General features: G+C 49.5%; 1 protein-coding gene across 3 annotated transcripts in view; it reads right to left on the reverse strand.

Annotated features, from left to right (window-relative positions):
• LTF (lactotransferrin) overlaps positions 1 to 15,905 on the reverse strand; it is a 28,093-nt gene extending 12,188 nt beyond the window's left edge. The window contains exons 1-11 of one of the 3 annotated variants that reach the window (XM_029242563.1): positions 15,859 to 15,905; positions 15,668 to 15,672; positions 12,042 to 12,205; positions 10,577 to 10,685; positions 10,095 to 10,277; positions 9,607 to 9,754; positions 8,610 to 8,665; positions 4,834 to 5,012; positions 4,203 to 4,377; positions 3,089 to 3,243; positions 1,893 to 1,983 (exon numbers count right to left, since the gene is read on the reverse strand). In XM_029242563.1, the coding sequence (XP_029098396.1) occupies positions 1,893 to 1,983; positions 3,089 to 3,243; positions 4,203 to 4,377; positions 4,834 to 5,012; positions 8,610 to 8,665; positions 9,607 to 9,754; positions 10,095 to 10,277; positions 10,577 to 10,685; positions 12,042 to 12,205; positions 15,668 to 15,672; positions 15,859 to 15,905 (1,312 nt within the window). The remainder of the gene's footprint in view (positions 1 to 1,892; positions 1,984 to 3,088; positions 3,244 to 4,202; positions 4,378 to 4,833; positions 5,013 to 8,609; positions 8,666 to 9,606; positions 9,755 to 10,094; positions 10,278 to 10,576; positions 10,686 to 12,041; positions 12,206 to 15,667; positions 15,673 to 15,858) is intronic. The other 2 variants (XM_029242562.1, XM_029242561.1) reach the window with 2 other exon arrangements.
• Positions 15,906 to 16,135: the final 230 nt, after the last annotated feature.

Raw genomic sequence — 16,135 nt, forward strand, 5'->3', positions numbered from 1 at the left:
CCCCGACCAGGGATCGAACCTGGGCCCCGACAGTAAAAGTACCGAGTCCTAACCCCACTGGACCGCCAGGGAATGCCCTAATTGAAGTATAGATGATTTACAGTGTTGTGCCAGTCTCTGCTGTACAGCAAAGTGACTCAGTTATACACAGACACATTTTTTTAAATATTCTTTTCCATTATCATTTATCCCAGGAGACTGGATATAGTTTCCTGTGCTGTACAGTAGGGCCTTGTTGTTTATCCATCCTATATATAATAGTTTACATCTACCAACCCCAAACTCCCAGTCCCTCCCTCTCCCTCTCCCTCTCCCTCTCCCTCTCCCCCTTGGCAACCACATGTTTGATCTCTATGTCTGTGAGTCTGTTTTGTAGATAGGTTTATTTGTGCCATATTTTAGATTCCACATATAAGTGATATCATATGGTATTTGTCCCAATACTGTGTTTTTAAGTTCAAACCGCCTTACTGTCTGTAACTTATTGAGCTGAGTTAGGGCTCCTAAGTTCACTGCTTCCAATATTGTCACTGACATCTTCATACACGTCTGGGGATGTACCCAGGGGTGGAACTGCTGAAACTAACGTCTGGACAGTTCAATCACCACATAAACCAATCAACTATCTTTTTTATTTAAGCCACTTGGCAATGGGATTGTGTCATTTGCAACCAAAGTACTCCTACCTAATCCTCGCCCATTGGAGGTGAGGGGCACCTTGTCTCACCTGCCTGACCTCCTCTAGTTCCCTCTGGAGAGGCTAAGGATAAAGTAGCATTTCTTATGTCCCTTCAGCATGGGGAGATCCATGCTTTCAGACTCAGTAACTGGCTTCTCCTTGGGAAAAAGTCGCATCACTCCTGTTTCATGTGATGGATAATGTGAATCTGTAGGTGTTGTTTTATTGGAAAAGTATATTTAATTGGTTTATAACATTATTTAAGTTTCACGCATACAGCATTATATTTTGACTTCTATATACCTACCAAAAGTTTAGTTTCTATCCATCACCTACAGCTGACGCCCTTTACCCCTTTCCCTCTCCCCCCACTCCCCCTTTCCCTCTTGTATCCACTACTCTATTCCCTGAATCTGTGCGTTTGTTTTTGTTTGATTTGGTTTGGTTTGTTCACTTTTTTTTTTAAATATTCCACATAGGAGTGAAATCAGAAGGTATTTGTCTTTGCAGAGTCAAGTCCAAAGAGACTGTCCCAGCAGTTCCATGCAGCAGAAATGCATATACGTGCTCACCAAACGACACAGACACAGATGCTCATACCAACGCTATCCACAGCAGCCAACTGGAAATTACCCAAATGCTCATCCATAGTAGAATAAATAACTGCAGTGGAGTCACAAAATAGAATACTACAAAACGAGGTATAATGCTGAGCAAAAGACATTTTTAAAAGCACATGCTGTGCAACTCCTTTTACATAGAGTTCAAAAACGGGCAGAACTGATCTGTGCCATTTGAAGTCAGGAGTCATTACCCTTGCTGGAGTAAGGGGGCTGGTGACAGGAGGACACAAGGAGACTTGTGGAACCTGCTGTGTCCTGCTCTGGGCCCTAGCGCTTGGGGATGTACCACTTTGTGAAATGTCCTTGAGTTGTACACTTGTGTGCACTTTTCTGCATATATATTATACTTTACTAAAATCTTTTTAAAAATTAAAAAGAGGAAACCAATCTGGGCTTTGTCAGTTCTCACTACAATAGGCTGTGTGGGTAACATGGCCCCTGTCATCTATTCTTTCCCCTGATTCTCCTGTTTGAACGTATCTGTCCATTTTAATGTCTCCACTTGGACCCACAGAGTGGGGTTACTCCTCTCTATACCCCACCCCCGAAGCCCTGAGGGAATAAACCAGAGAGGACTCTTCTCCACTTACTTTGGTTCTCTGCCAGGACAGGCACCAAACCACACTTGCCCGCAGTGTAGACATATCCTCCATCTAAGCTCAGGGCATCAGCTTCTCCTTTCTGCCAAGACAAAGCATATCTCCAGCACCACAGTGAGGCTGTTTCCTGTCCCGCCTGCCTTTACAGCTCTAAGAGAATGGCTGTCAGGTGCCCCAGTAAAGCAGCAAGGGTTGAACTGAGGACCCCAAGGAAATGCCATGTGCACTATTAATTCTCTACCAGACCTACATGCCTTTCATGCTGTCGCTTCCATTGGAAAGACCGGGTACAGATAGCCCGGTCCTCTGAACAAAATCCCTTTCTGCACTTGGAGTACTGTTGGGATGCCCTCCTGGACCAGCCTCCCTCACTGAGGAGACAGATGGGAAGAGCTGGTCTTGTCTAGTCTCTGCTCATTAGCACTACACTCAAAGTGCTACACAGAAGCTATTCAAGTGGGCAGAAACAATGAAATTCGCTCACCATCAGAATGAACGAGCCCACGCTCCAGAATTGGAACACGGATTCATCAAGATTGTAAAACTCCCTAAGTAATAATTTTTTTACAACATTATTAAAGCTAATAGGAGATGTGGATAAAGATTTCTATTCAAGGCTGCACAGCACAGGGTTATTGTTAACAACAAAATAAGGAGACAAAGAAGAATAGGGTCATGGCTAAACTGTGCCACACCATATAAAAGATATCCTGAAATCACTTTTGAAAGTGTTTTCAAAGAATATGTCACGTGGGGAAATGGCCATGATACACTGTTAAGTGAAAAGGACTCAAACTACGTAACTGGAACGACCCAGTACTGTTCCGAGCCTAAACTGAGATGAACCGAGAAATCCTGGAGTGGGAAGTTAGCAAAACTCTAACTGTGGTATCTCTGCATGAGGTCCCAGTGTTTTGTTTGTTTTTACATCACATCTTTCTATATTTTCCAAATTACCTGCATTCATCGCAACTCGTTCTTAAAATCAGATTGGAAAGCCCACAGTAAACAGATTGCAGGCGGAAAGCTGTGTCTGTTCCCACACTGCGCAGGAGCGAGCAGACCCCGCCCCCGGGGCCGTAGCGCTTCTAAGGTCCGCCTCACTTCAGACCAGATGCCCGTGACCTCGGTCTCCTAGGAGCGCTGCCCCGCCCGCATCGCCCGCAGGCCCGCCGCCGGCCACCTACCAGCACCAGGGCGATGCAGTCCTCGGTGGTGGAGGCCGTGGCGCAGGCCACGCTCTGGTTCCTCTGGAGGCTCCACTGCCGGCACTTGCGCTCCTCCTCGTGTCCCACCGCGCACCACACGACCCGCGCGCGCCGCGCCTCCACCTCCGCTAAAGCTGCCCGGGGACATGGCGGTCGGCAGGTGCCCTGAGCCCAGCGAGGGACACCCAGGCCCGCCGACCTCCCTGGAGCGCCGGCTCCACTCAGAGCCCCCTTCCTGCCCCGATGCTCGCTGGGCGGCAGCTACTTCCTCCAGGGAAGAGTGGAATCAGACACCTGCGCCTCTTCCCTTTCACATGCTCCTCTCCCCCCTCCACTCTCAGCTCCCCAAACCCTTCTTCAGGCATAGCCCTCCTTGTGTCTCATTTCTGTTCCTTTGGAGGCTTCCCCGGCTTCTAATCCACCCTTCAAGCTTTAGTGTAATGAAAGAGATACCGAGATATTGCCTAATATCTCTGTCCTACTGGATGAAAGCTCCAGGACACAGAAACAGTGGCAGCCCCAAGAGATGGCCTAGGGGAACTTGAGCCCCGTCCTGACTTCCCCTAAGGCAGACAGTCACCACCACTGACAACAGCGCAGCTTCCCAGTTCACCCAGACCCCATCTGAAGCCTCCAGTGGAGAAGGAGCCATGGCTGAGCTGGCCCAATGTGGTATCCCAGCCAAGTTCAGGGCCCAGGCACTGGGCCACGTCCCACCAGGCCTCTGGATTTATCCCAGGAGGGGCCCTGGCTCTCTTGGTTCATGTTCATACTTCTCACTTCCTGGGAGGCAAACTGACTCTTTCGTCAGGGCTGGGGAGCCTGACGCACACAGGGACCTGTGGCAGTATTATCAGGAGGCGACACATTCCTTTGGAGACACTTTTCACCTGACTTGGTGCACAGAAGATGCTCACACTCACATCAAACCTACCATGGTGAAGACCTCCAGTGGCTTGGAGATGGCCAAGTGACCACTACAGAGCAGGGCCAAACTTCCCATGGGGTGGGGGTGAGGTGCTCCCCAAAGGCCTCACCCATGGCTTACCACCCACACCAGCCTGCCCTTGGGGCCTGCCTGGCCCTCACTCACTTTCCCTCAGGCCCTGCAATGCGGTGAGGTAGCGGAAGCCCAGGTACAGCCCAGAATCTATCTTTGAGGGGATCCTCAAAAACCCAAGGGCAGAGTCTTTGAATAGCAGGTCCTTCTGCCCACGAGGAGAGCCAAAGAGCTGGAACCCCTGTAGAGTGCTTTTTCCAAACTTCTCCTAATTAAGGGAAAAGAGAATTATGATGTCAGTGGTAAATAGGAAACAAAAACACGATGTTGAAAAAGAACATCTGGAACTTAGGGATGACTCTGAGAGGAGGAACCTTGGTTGACTTCCTCCCATAGAGGGACTCAAGCCATCCCTGTGACATAGCTCAGTTATAACTTCATCTTTAAAAAGCTGCTGGGTTCCAAGCACCTTACAGCCCTGAGAATATCGCATTGTCCTCCCCCTGCTTCTACTCCAGCCCATGAGACACCACCAGTCCGTAATGCTAGAAGGGGCTTCATTGTTCCTGCTGTGTGGAATATGGCCTAGAGACAGGCAAGCCACTGCATCTGTGCAGTGAGGCTACAGAGGACTTCTATAGTGGCGGGTAGTTAGGGAAAGAAGGAAGGAACCCCCCCCCACCACCAAATCCAAGCAGGTTAGGGGTACTCTGGGTGGGGATACCTGTGCCTTGAGGAGAAGCTTCCAGATCAAGTCCTCCTTGCCATCCACACTTCGGGCCACAACAGCATGAGAAGGGATCTGGGCTAGGTGGCACTCCTTGAATGCATCCACTGGCTTCCGAGTATTGTTTGGGCAGAGCAGCTCATACTGGTCCCTGTCAGCCTTCGCTGGCAGGTTCTCTAGGGAAAGAGGGAGGTGGAGGGGAGCCCAGATGAGGCAACCCCAGACAGTAGCCGTGAGCTGTAGTCCCCCTTCCCCCATAGAATTTGAGCTGGAGGAGACATCTTACACAGTTGACAAAACTAGGGGTCAGAAAGGCAGTGGATTGCTCCAGAATGTCCAGAAAGGTAAAGACAGTGCCCAGAAAGCCTTAGGGGCAAAGCCCACGTTCCTCTGATTGCATCATACAGGCCCTGGGGTTGCTGCAACTCCTGCCTGGCAAGCCAAGGAGGGTGAACCAGACCCATCTGTTTCCACGGCAACTCCACCTAGAAAAGGGTCACATGACGGAGACAAGCCCAGGGGGCCAGCCAGGGGCTGCTGCCTTACCCACATCTCCAGCAAGAATAAAAACAAGAAAAATTTTAAAGCAAGAAATACAGTTGAGCCACATCTCAACACTTGGGTGTATCAAAAGAAAAGATTATTTTTATGAGTGAGTTCATCCCAATTTGGAACTGTTCATCTATATCACATGTAAACTGCTTCAGAATACATGAAGTGACGGAAACTGACCCAAGTTGTTTTATGAGCTTAGTATAATCTTGATCTCAAAATCAGAGAAAGAAGTACAGGAGGGAATAATTACAGACCTATTTTACTTATGAACATAAACACAAAAATCTAAAATAATTAGCGAACTCAATATAACACAGTATTTTAAAACTAATAGATCAGGATTAAGGTTTATCAGTTTATTCCATTCACAAAAGAATGGCTGAATGTCAAAGAAGCTAAAGTAATTCATGACAAGAATGGGTTAAAGGAAAACCATGAGATCATCTTAATCCTAATAGGTGCAGAAAAAGCATTTATATGTTCAACATCTATATGTGCTTTTTTTTTTTTTTTTTTAGTTTTGGAAAACAAGTAACAGAGAACTTGGCAAAGGTTATTAAACTTGATAAATGCCACTTATCAAAATATCTACAGCAAAATCATTCTAAAAGAAGAAAATTTAAACAGTCACTTCAAAATCAGGAACAAGGCAAAGCTGTCATGTTGCCAACACAGTATCAGACGACCTGGATTTCACAATTTACTAAAGAAATAAGAGATGTAAGCACTGGGAAAAAGACAAACTCTAATTTTTTAAAGATGAGGTACTCACCTACATAGAAAAGCCAATGAAACCAAGAAAAAACTAATAAAACTAACAAGAGAGCCCAGCAAGGCAACACTACAAAAATCAAGTGTTACTCTCATTAGCAATAATAAAACAGAAACTAATACAGAATATGATACTATAATAGCAACTAAAACCATTGAATAGCTGGTAATTAGCCTCATTAAACAATGCAGGAAGGAGTTCCCTGGGGGCCTAGGGGTTAGGACTCGGTGCTTTCACTGCCGTGGCCTGGGTTCAATCCCTGGTTGGAGAACTGAGATCCTGCAAGCCATGCTGCGCAGCCAAAATAAAACAAAAACAAACAATGCAGGAGACCAAGAGAAAAATGTTAAGTTCTGTAAGTTCTATTAAGGGACATAAAAAGAGGTGTGATCAAAAGGGAGAGATTGGGCTTCCCTGGTGGCGCAGTAGTTGGGAATCCGCCTGCCAATGCAGGGGACACGGGCTCGATCCCTGGTCCGGGAAAAGCCCATATGCCGCAGAGCAACTAAGCCCATATGCCATAACTACTGAGCCTGTGCTCTAGAGCCCATAAACCACAACTACTGCAGCCAGCGAGCCACAACTACTGAAGCCCACGCGCCTAGAGCCCATGCTCCGCAACAAGCGAAGCCACCACAAGGAGGAACCTGTGCGCAGCACAAAGACCCAATGCAGCCAAAAATAAATAAATTTATTTTAAAAAAAAAAAAAAGAAGGGAGAGATTTATCATGGTCAGGGATTGGACAGTTTGACATAAATATGTCAATTTTTCATGAATCAATTTAAATTCAATACAATTCTACTTAAAGTATGATGTTTTTAGAAATTCAACAAAATAATTCTAAAATTTTAGTTAGAAAATAAATAGCAAAGTGTTGGGGGAAGGTGCTTGCGTGCACTCTCTCTCTCCCCAGACCCCCACAAGCTATTAAGAACCATTACAAGCCAGAGTAATAAATGCAGAAAAATACAAATAGACCAATGAAACAAAATAGCTCAGAAACTGATCCATGATTATAAACAAGCTTGATGTATAGGAGGCTCCACATATCAGTAGGAAAAGGGTGGAATTTTTTACAGTCGTTACTGTAAGGAAAATGATCTCACTCTAAAGGGGGGAAATACTGAAGCTAAATCCATACCTGATTTCCTAGGTAGAGTACGTATGAACAAACAAGTGTGTGTTAGGGAGGGGAGTCTATAAATCTTATTGTAGAAAATATTTATGATCTGGAGGGAAGAGGGCATCTTTAAAAGTCCCCAAAACACAAACCACCAGGGCAAAAGTGACCAATTTGACCTTATCAATATCAAGGGCTTCTGTTCAACAAAGGTGCTACTGACAGATTTTTTGACTGAGAAAAGACGTTCCTAAAGTCTAGAACCAACAATGGCTGGATATCTAGAGAGAAGGAATGCCTAGCCTTGAATCAAAATCATGAAGAAACAGACATGAAAATCAAGAGGAAAATAGTCAAAGATCATAAAAGAAGAAAGGGAAGCCCAAACTACTAGCAAATATATTGAGATGATCAAACTCACTAGACGTCAGAGAAATGCAAAATAAACCAACAATGACATATCTATTGCTTTACAACCATAGATAATAAAATGTGATGTGTGTGGACTTCCCTGGTGGCACAGTGGGTAAGAACCCGCTTGCCAGTGCAGGGGACACGGGTGTGATCCCTGGTCCGGGAAGATCCCATATGCTGCAGAGCAACTAAGCCCGTGCGCTTAGTTGCAACAACTACTAAGCCTGCGCTCTAGAGCCTGCGAGCCACAACTACTCAGCCAACGCACTGCAACTACTGAAGCCCACGCGCGTAGAGCCCGTGCTCCACAACAAGAGAAGCCACCACAATGAGAAGCCCAGGCACCGCAACGAAGAGTAGCTCCCGCTTGCTGCAACTAGAGAACGCCCGCACGCAGCAACGAAGACCCAATGCAGCCAAAAAAAAAAAAAAAAAGTGATGTGTGCTTTCCATGGAGCATTTCTCATCTATTAGAACCACTGAACCAGACAAGTACAACAACATGGATAAATCTCCAAAACAAAATGCTGAGTGGAAAACCTTGATCACATCATGATCGATAATGATCAGTAAAGCTTCTGTGAGCTTAGAATCCAGAAACACAAACCAGCACTACACATTTTGCAAGACCACCTATATATCTCGGAGGACATGTGTCAAATATGTTGGCATGGGCGTCTTTGAGGGGGAAGAGAAAGACAGCGGGCATGGGAGATTTGAAGAAAACTGATCGTTTAAAATATGAAATAACATAAAATAAGAGCTATGCTCTGTAGGGAACCTTGATGATCGTGGGCCAGGAAGTGAGGAGTCAAATTAGCTCACTACTTGGAATTACAATAAAATGAAATGAAATAAAATAAGGAAAGAAAAGGAAAGGAGGCAGTACCCGTGGCTCTTCCTCTCTTACCAAACACTGTACTGTCTTTCACGAAAGCCACATCTCCAGCCCCGTCCTGCAGACACCTGTGGGATGAGAAAGCACCAGAAGGGTCAGCACAGAGCGGCCCTCCCCGACTTCTTCCTCGTGCCTCCCTGTGGAACAGGGTCCTGCGGCTTGTCTTCTGTGGGCTCCTGATCTGTGGAGGGCAGGGCCATCAGGCTTTGGGGCATCCCCACTGGGAAGCCTTCAGGGGTCACCTCCAGGTGAATTCTAAGGAAGAAGCGCTCAGGTGCTGGCAGGAGACCCCTGCTTTCTGCTTTAAGGGCTTAGAGGGCCAAACTTTGTCCTTCTATGTAAAAGAGTTTCGAAGCCTCTACACCAGAGGGTAAAAGTAGTGTCCTTGGCCATGTAGCTTTTTTCTCCCAGGACTAAGTGGCAGATGTGCCCTGGCCAGTGGAGAAGCAAGGAGGCCTCCCTGCGCAAAATGCCTGAGTCCGAGAGGCAGATGGGGGAACAGGGGCAGCATCAGTTGGGTGGGGGGTTTGCAGAGAGGCGCTGGGGCCAGTCAGTAGGAGCCCACTGCCTCCTGGCTCCGGGACAGGCCAGGCTGCCCTGCCTGGCCAGGAGACTGGGACTGGTCTTCTCATGACAAGACTCCTTCAGTCCCTCTGTGGTTATGGAGGGGACAGAGTCAGCAGGAGGAACCCAGGGCAACAGAGGGACAAAGCCCGATTCAGGGTTCTCTGGGGGGACAGAAGGGGCCACTGGCCAGGTGGCTGCTCATGGGGCTGGTGCAGAGGTAAGAGGGCACATGTCGGGCCTGGGGGGCTAGAGGGGAAAGTGCACTGGGAAGATGCACTGGGCACCCTCTTCGGACTCAGTTTCTCTGTCTGCACAGCAGTAGGACTGGACCTCCTCGATGGTCCGCACTAGCTGACTGAGCTCTATTTGGGACCAGAGACACGAGCGCTTCCTAGCCGGAGGACATGTGGGCCACTGGGGAGAAGAGGACAGTCTCACTCACTTGAAGGCACCAGAATAGCCAAAATATGGTTCCTGGGAGGAGCAGGCACATTTATTTCCCCCTGTCCCCGTGCACAGCTGACAGAGGTTAGGGTACTCTTTTCCATCCACGCAGGGAACACAGCTGGCAGAGAAGAATTTGGCCACAGCTGTTGAACAGAGAGAAATGAACCAGAGTGTGAGCCCACCGGGCCACAGCCAGTGGCACCCCCCAGTGTGCACTCCCTCCACCCCTGCCTGTCAGCCTTTGCAAAGCTAGCAGCTCAGAGAGATGTACTTTGGCTGAGAACAGACTCAGCTGCCACCTCGCAGGGCTGCTGGTGCGGGCAGACCCTGCCCCTGCAGGCTTCACATCAGTTAGCTTCACCCCTGCCTTGGAGTCATCCCACATGTCCACCTGGGCCATCCCGAAGTGGCTTGTGTATGTGCCACTGGAGTAGAGACCCCAGCCTGAGATCACCCCCAACACCCCTCCCCCAGCCATCTTACCTTTCTGGAGGGGCTCAGGTGGCCCTGTCCAGTTCAAGAACGGGCGAAGTATCCCCATAGGTATGTTCCACCCGGCGGACCTGCCAAAGCCCGTGTGGCAGGACTTCCGGCCTTGTAGCTGGTTCAGCTGAAAGTTGCTGTCCTTCTTCACTACAGCCACGGCATAATACTGGGTTTGGGGCTCTGCAAAAGAGCAGAAAGAATCGAGAGCTCTTAGCCTGGACCGGAGGGAGAGAAACAGCCCAGGCTGGCCGAGCCCCCAGTGGGAAGGGGAATGTGTGCTGCCGTTTCACCCGGTCACTGCAGCCCAGAGCCTGCTCTGTTTCCCCGGTGGGTCAGTGACCGGCCCAAAGAGCCCAGGGACTCCGTTCCCTGTAAGTGTGATGCTGCCCGAGACACCACCTCTGTGGCTCATCCACTCTGACTCCACGGAGCCCAGGGCCCAGGCCACCCCACCTTCTGGGTCCCCAGGGGCAACTCACGCTTTTCCGTCCCGTAGACCTCTGCCGCTACCGGCCGCAGTTTGTAGGGGTCCAGGCCTGCCTCAAACACCAAACCACCATCCAGGGTCACAGCATCTGCCTTTTTTGCCTGAAAGCAGAGACCAGACCGGCTTAGGAGAAAACCCACCCTAAGCCACGCAAGTGAACTTCAGAAGGTCAGAAACCTCCATGGCTGGAAGGATCTTCCAAAGGGTCAGCTTTCAGTCATGTCCTCGCAGGTGCCATGAGAGGTGGCACAAGCCCAAGCCCCCTCTTTTTGGGTAATGAGCCCCAGTGGAACTGCTTTGACTCCTGAGGCTGGCGGGTGGCCGCTTTTTCACGTGGCTTAGATCTCTCCGCGGATTGCAACCTTCGTGGTCATTTATATTAAAAGTTGTTCTAGATGCTTTCTCCCCTGTTTTTGCTCTATATTTCTTTTAAGTTCTTGTTTATTAAATAGAAATTTTAACTCTTAATATATCTGAAACTTATCATAATAATAGACCACGTTCATTCCCTTTGGCATATTACCCCTCATATGCTTACCTATTTCTCATATTTGCAACCTGGTATAGATAATGTTTTGTGGACTGTTTTATTCATCTAAAACTGACTACATTTTCTTACTTCTGTAGTGCCTTTATTGATTTTATTGACTTCATGATATTTCATTATAAATGTGGCTGTTCCATAATTTATTAAGCTAAATTTTAAAAATTCCCTCCAATGTTCACCACTTGGGTTCCTTCTAACTCTTTGCTGTTAAAACTGTACTTTTATGGACAGCTTTGTCCTCATAGCTTGTTTTTCCTTCTGATGACCTGTTGCCTCCGGATAGGCATCTGAGGGTGGGATCGCCCAGACAATAGGCATTTTATCTTCAAGGCCTTGGCTGTCATTGCCATTCTGCTTTCCAGCTGACTCGTTTCTAACTTGGAATGCCACTCACTATGAGGATCAATTTCACTATAGACTCACCAGTGGGCCAGGGTTTCACTTTATTAAGGGTTATTATTTAGGAAATGCGGGTGCTAACAAATTGCTTAGATTTGTATTTCTCTTGATTATGAAGGGGAACATTTTCATCAGTATTTTTATTCATTACGAACTCCATCTCCTCACGTTGCTTTTCTTATATGATCCTACGTTTCTTACCAATTAGAGTTCTTTATAGAGTGTAAATGGCAGTCACTTGTCAGAGCTGTTGCATATTCACTCTGGTGCTTTCAAATTGTTGGCTTATTCACAATTTCTGTGGCCATCCCAGTTTCCCTACACGTGGTTCTCCACTTCAGAATGTTAATTTCTGCTTTCAAAATAGCATCGTGTCCTATGAGAGAGGACAGCTCCCAGCTTACAGGTGTCCAGGAAGAAGGACAGAGGGAGCAGGGAGAACACATATTCTATTGCGCTCGGATCCTGTCCCTTTCAGTCTGGTCCCACCCAACCTATTGCATGGACTTACTGCAATGGCCTGGATACATTCAAAGCGAGAGGTCCTCCTCACACAGGTGACAGAGGAAGTACCCAGTATTTTCATCCTCCATTGCCATCGGTAGCATTTTAACCACTCTGGTTGTGATATGGCGCACCATCGAACATTTTTCTTGGGGACAGCCAGACACAGTCCTGGGAGAAAGAAGCCGAGGAGTGAGGGCTCCACCACTGCCCATGGAAGAGACTGCCTCACCCTCTCATGGAGTTGTCCTCCCCTTCCCTCTCCATTCTGTGGCTAAGTCAGGCCACTCTCCTCAAATGGAGGTGTCTTGCTAGCCTAATGCCAACACCATGCTGGCCAGAGGGCTGTAATTCTCAACAAATTAGAGGAGACAATCTGGATTGTCTCTCTGGATTCTTTGCCCTCCTATGACTGACATACTTCCTATCCCCTGTAAAAAACAATGATGCTGCCTTCTATCAGTTTATGGAGTTCTTCCACCTGCTTTCCCCCCCTGGAACCTGGGAGGCAGGCAGGGAAGAGATTATTACTCCTGTGTTTCTGGTGTGGAATCTGACTCTTGAGGACACTGAGTGATGGCTGCTCAGCAGTGGCAACGTCCCACCTGGAATCTGGGTCTCTCTAGATGGTTGTGGCTACGAGCATCTCCCAGAGGATGCCAAAGGAACAAAGGAAAATACACCGCACCCCTTGTCAGTAGCTGTAGTAGGTGTTGCCAGTGTGGGTGGGTTTGCCTGAGTTATCACCATTCACCACTGTATCAGAGAGAGGACTCTTATGGGGGGATGGAAATGTTCTAAAACTGATTTACCATGATGGTTGCACCACTTGGTAAAGTTCCTAAAAATCGTTAAATTGTACACTTTAAATAGGTGAATTTTATGATATGTAAAATATACCTCAGTAAAGCCGTTACCAAAAACAAAAAACAAAAAACTCTTGGTTGCAAAAGCCACCTCCCCTTTAGGATGTGCTTTGGGGTGGACCATTCAGCCCTCTTCCACCTCCTATTCATGAGCCGTCCCCTGCGCAGTCAGACCCACCAGGGTATTGAGACACCCGCCAAGGGTGTGGCTGCCACACCCTTCCTCCACCAGCCATCATCCCAGAGACATCTCTGGGGGTGTAATCTGTCCTTGGAAACCTTCCTGGAACTGTCCTGAAGTGAGAGTTAGCCTTATCAGATTCAGCCATTTGTGACCCAATGGCATGTCCTGGATGCTGTCTGCATACACAGCACTGAGTGATATGCAGAGGAACATGCGAGCAGACAGCACCAGCTCTCACCTCCTACCTGGAGAGGCAAAAGCCCAAAAAGAGGACGCCAAGTATGATGAATGCTCGAGAAGAGAACAAATACCAAGCCAGGAGTGATGTCCCCATGACCTCAGCCAATAATGGGGGGTGGGGGCATTCCAAGAGGTGGGAACAATGGGCCACGTGCACAACGACGGCTGCAAGCACATTCTACACAGGTCTTTACTCAGCCCTTCATGTGTTCTGTCTCCTTCAACCCTCCCAGCCCCTCTTTATTGTGAGTTTTGCCGATATCCGCATTTTCCAGGTGATGAAACTGTGGCTTCAACTAGTTATGTGGCTTGCCCAAGGTTTCACAACTAATAAGTTAGGATCTAGGATTTGAACCTAGGCGGTCAGACACCAAACCCCCTGCCTATTTAGGCTAACTGGGTTAGAGACGGGCTGCCATGGAGATGGGGCTGGTAAAGTGTTTGGGGTCAGATCATGGAGAGCCTCCAATGCTGGCCCAAGAAGTTCTGATTGGGAAGCAGTGGAGCAGTGACTCATTGGGAGGGCAGGGACAGGTGGACTGAAACCTAGGAACCAGGCAGAAAGGCATCGAGAATGGAGAACAGGGCACAAATAAGGAGTTGGCGTCCAAAGTTAGCTTAGTAATAGATGGGACCTGAAGGGAGAGAGCAAAACGAAGACCACCCCTCAAGCTGGGGGGAGGGCGTGAGCAGGGGCAGGAATGGGAACATGGGGAAGAGCTCGTTTGCTCCTCTGGGAGGGGATGAACCAAGAAACTAAAGCGTCACTGAGAGGTTTTCTGAGATCCACAGTCCCCAGCCCCCCCAAACACCAGGGCTGGGTGCAGAACACAGCATTCTGCTCATCCCCTCCACAGCTCCCACCAGCCAGCTCTGAAGCTGTGTGTCCCTCTCAAGACAAAACGCTCCCTGAAGCAGGTCTGGGCCTGGCCCCTCCTGTATCCCTAGCCTTGCTCCTGATCTGTCTCAGTCACTCAGATGCTGCCCACCTGAGCCTCGAGGAAATCTTCCTGAAAGTACAAATCCTCAGATTCCTTCTGTGCAGACATGTAGTGCCCCTGTCTCAAAGGCAGGGGCTGGGATGGAGTTACTCTTCCCACCCCACCCAGCCTTTGCCAGCCAGGACACCCATGAGAAGCAGGGCAGGAATCCCCTAGGGCAGCTGCCACTCCTTCCGCTGGGTAGGACAAAGGATTCCGTGACACTTTGGGACATTGGCCACCATCCCATGGACTGCAGGATTTAAACTGCAGACCTCTGTGGGGGCCAAGACAACCAAAGATTCAAGTGAAAATGGAACCCAGCGGTGCAACCCTGAGCCAGAACCCAGACCACCGCCCGTAACCACCTCTAGGAAGCAAGGCTTCCCACCCCTCGGGCCTCTCCCAGGTGGCCCTGACCCTGTGCTGGGGGCCCGAGCAGGCCACGTGTCAGGGAGCAGACGGGAAGTTGGTCCCGAGCAGTTGGTCCTGGCTAGGCCAATCCTGCCTTAGAGAAGAGAGAAATAACCAATACCCATGGGAAGGAATTTGGAGAAGGGGACCAGAAAAGACAGGGACAGGTTTGGGGGCATAAACTCATTGCTATCCTTTAGCCACCCCTTTTCATCCAGGAAGCTCCCAGCCCAGAGTAGATGCCCTAGGACAGGAGGAGGCTGCACTGGGCTGCCTCTGGGGGAAGGGGGTGACACCTGGGCTTTCACTCTGAGCCCCATGCACACACACTGCCTAGGTGCTGACGCCCTCGAGCCCTTACCGCTGCTGCCCTGGACCCTCCCCCTCCACTGCAGGAAGCCCTGCCCTCACATTTACATCACTAATGTCCATCATAGGTGAGTGTCCTGGGAGCATCCCAGAAATTATTTCAGATACTTGGGTACAGAACAAACAATTGTTTAGTCCCTTCTGTTTAGTCCCCTTCTAGTCCTGGCACATTAAAAACCAGAAACCAATCACTTCTCTCACACCCTCTGGCAGAAGGGTCCCATCAGCAGGGTCTGTGCCACCACCCCTGACCTTCTGCAGTGGGAGGCTTGTGTACACCTTTGCCTACCACAGAGCAGGTGGACCCTGCCCCCTCCTCACAGCTGTGTGGGAAGAGGATTGGACCATTTTTAAATGAAACTAAGGTTCAGAAAGACTCTCTCTTGCCCAAGTTACATAGTCCTTGCAGGAGCTGGGATCCCATCTCCAGTCTCCTGTGTATCTTGGGCAAGTCGCTCACCCTCTCTGAGTCTCATTGTCCCCCCCATGTATATGCATGTAACAGTACTATGGGTAGGACAAAATGGGACAGGGACCCGGAAGACCCTTCGGGGAGCTCTGCCAGCTCTAGGGAAAAGACCCAACCTGCTTCGCGGAGCCCTGCTCCAGCCCCTCCCCAGGCGAGTGGGCGGGAGCCGGCCCACTCCCGGGCTCCTCCCCCGCTGCAGGCGCTGGTGCCCACCTGGCGGTGCGCGGGACCGGGATGCCCGCCCTGAGGGGCCAGGGGACCCGGACGCCCGCCCGGAGGGGCGTGCCCCCAGGTACCCGCACTCACCAAGGGCCCCAAGGGACAGCAGGGCGGGGAAGAAGAGCTTCATGTCTGGGCTCTTGAGGCGACTCCGGGAACGAAGGCTCTGCCACCTGCGCTCGCTCTGCACCCGTTTATCCAGCGCTTGGTGACCTCACGAGGTTAGCCACGCCCTGCGGCCCAATAAGCGCCCCCCCACCGCCTCCCCCTCCCCCTCCCCCTCCCCAGGTCTACTAGTTCCTTGAAGGGAAGCAGCAGCGGGGAGAAGACAGAGGAAGCCGGAATGGTGCCTGGGCTGGG

Source organism: Monodon monoceros, unplaced genomic scaffold, assembly GCF_005190385.1.
Source record: "Monodon monoceros isolate NGI ecotype Baffin Bay Population unplaced genomic scaffold, NGI_Narwhal_1 Super_Scaffold_3, whole genome shotgun sequence".
NCBI lineage: Eukaryota > Metazoa > Chordata > Mammalia > Artiodactyla > Monodontidae > Monodon > Monodon monoceros.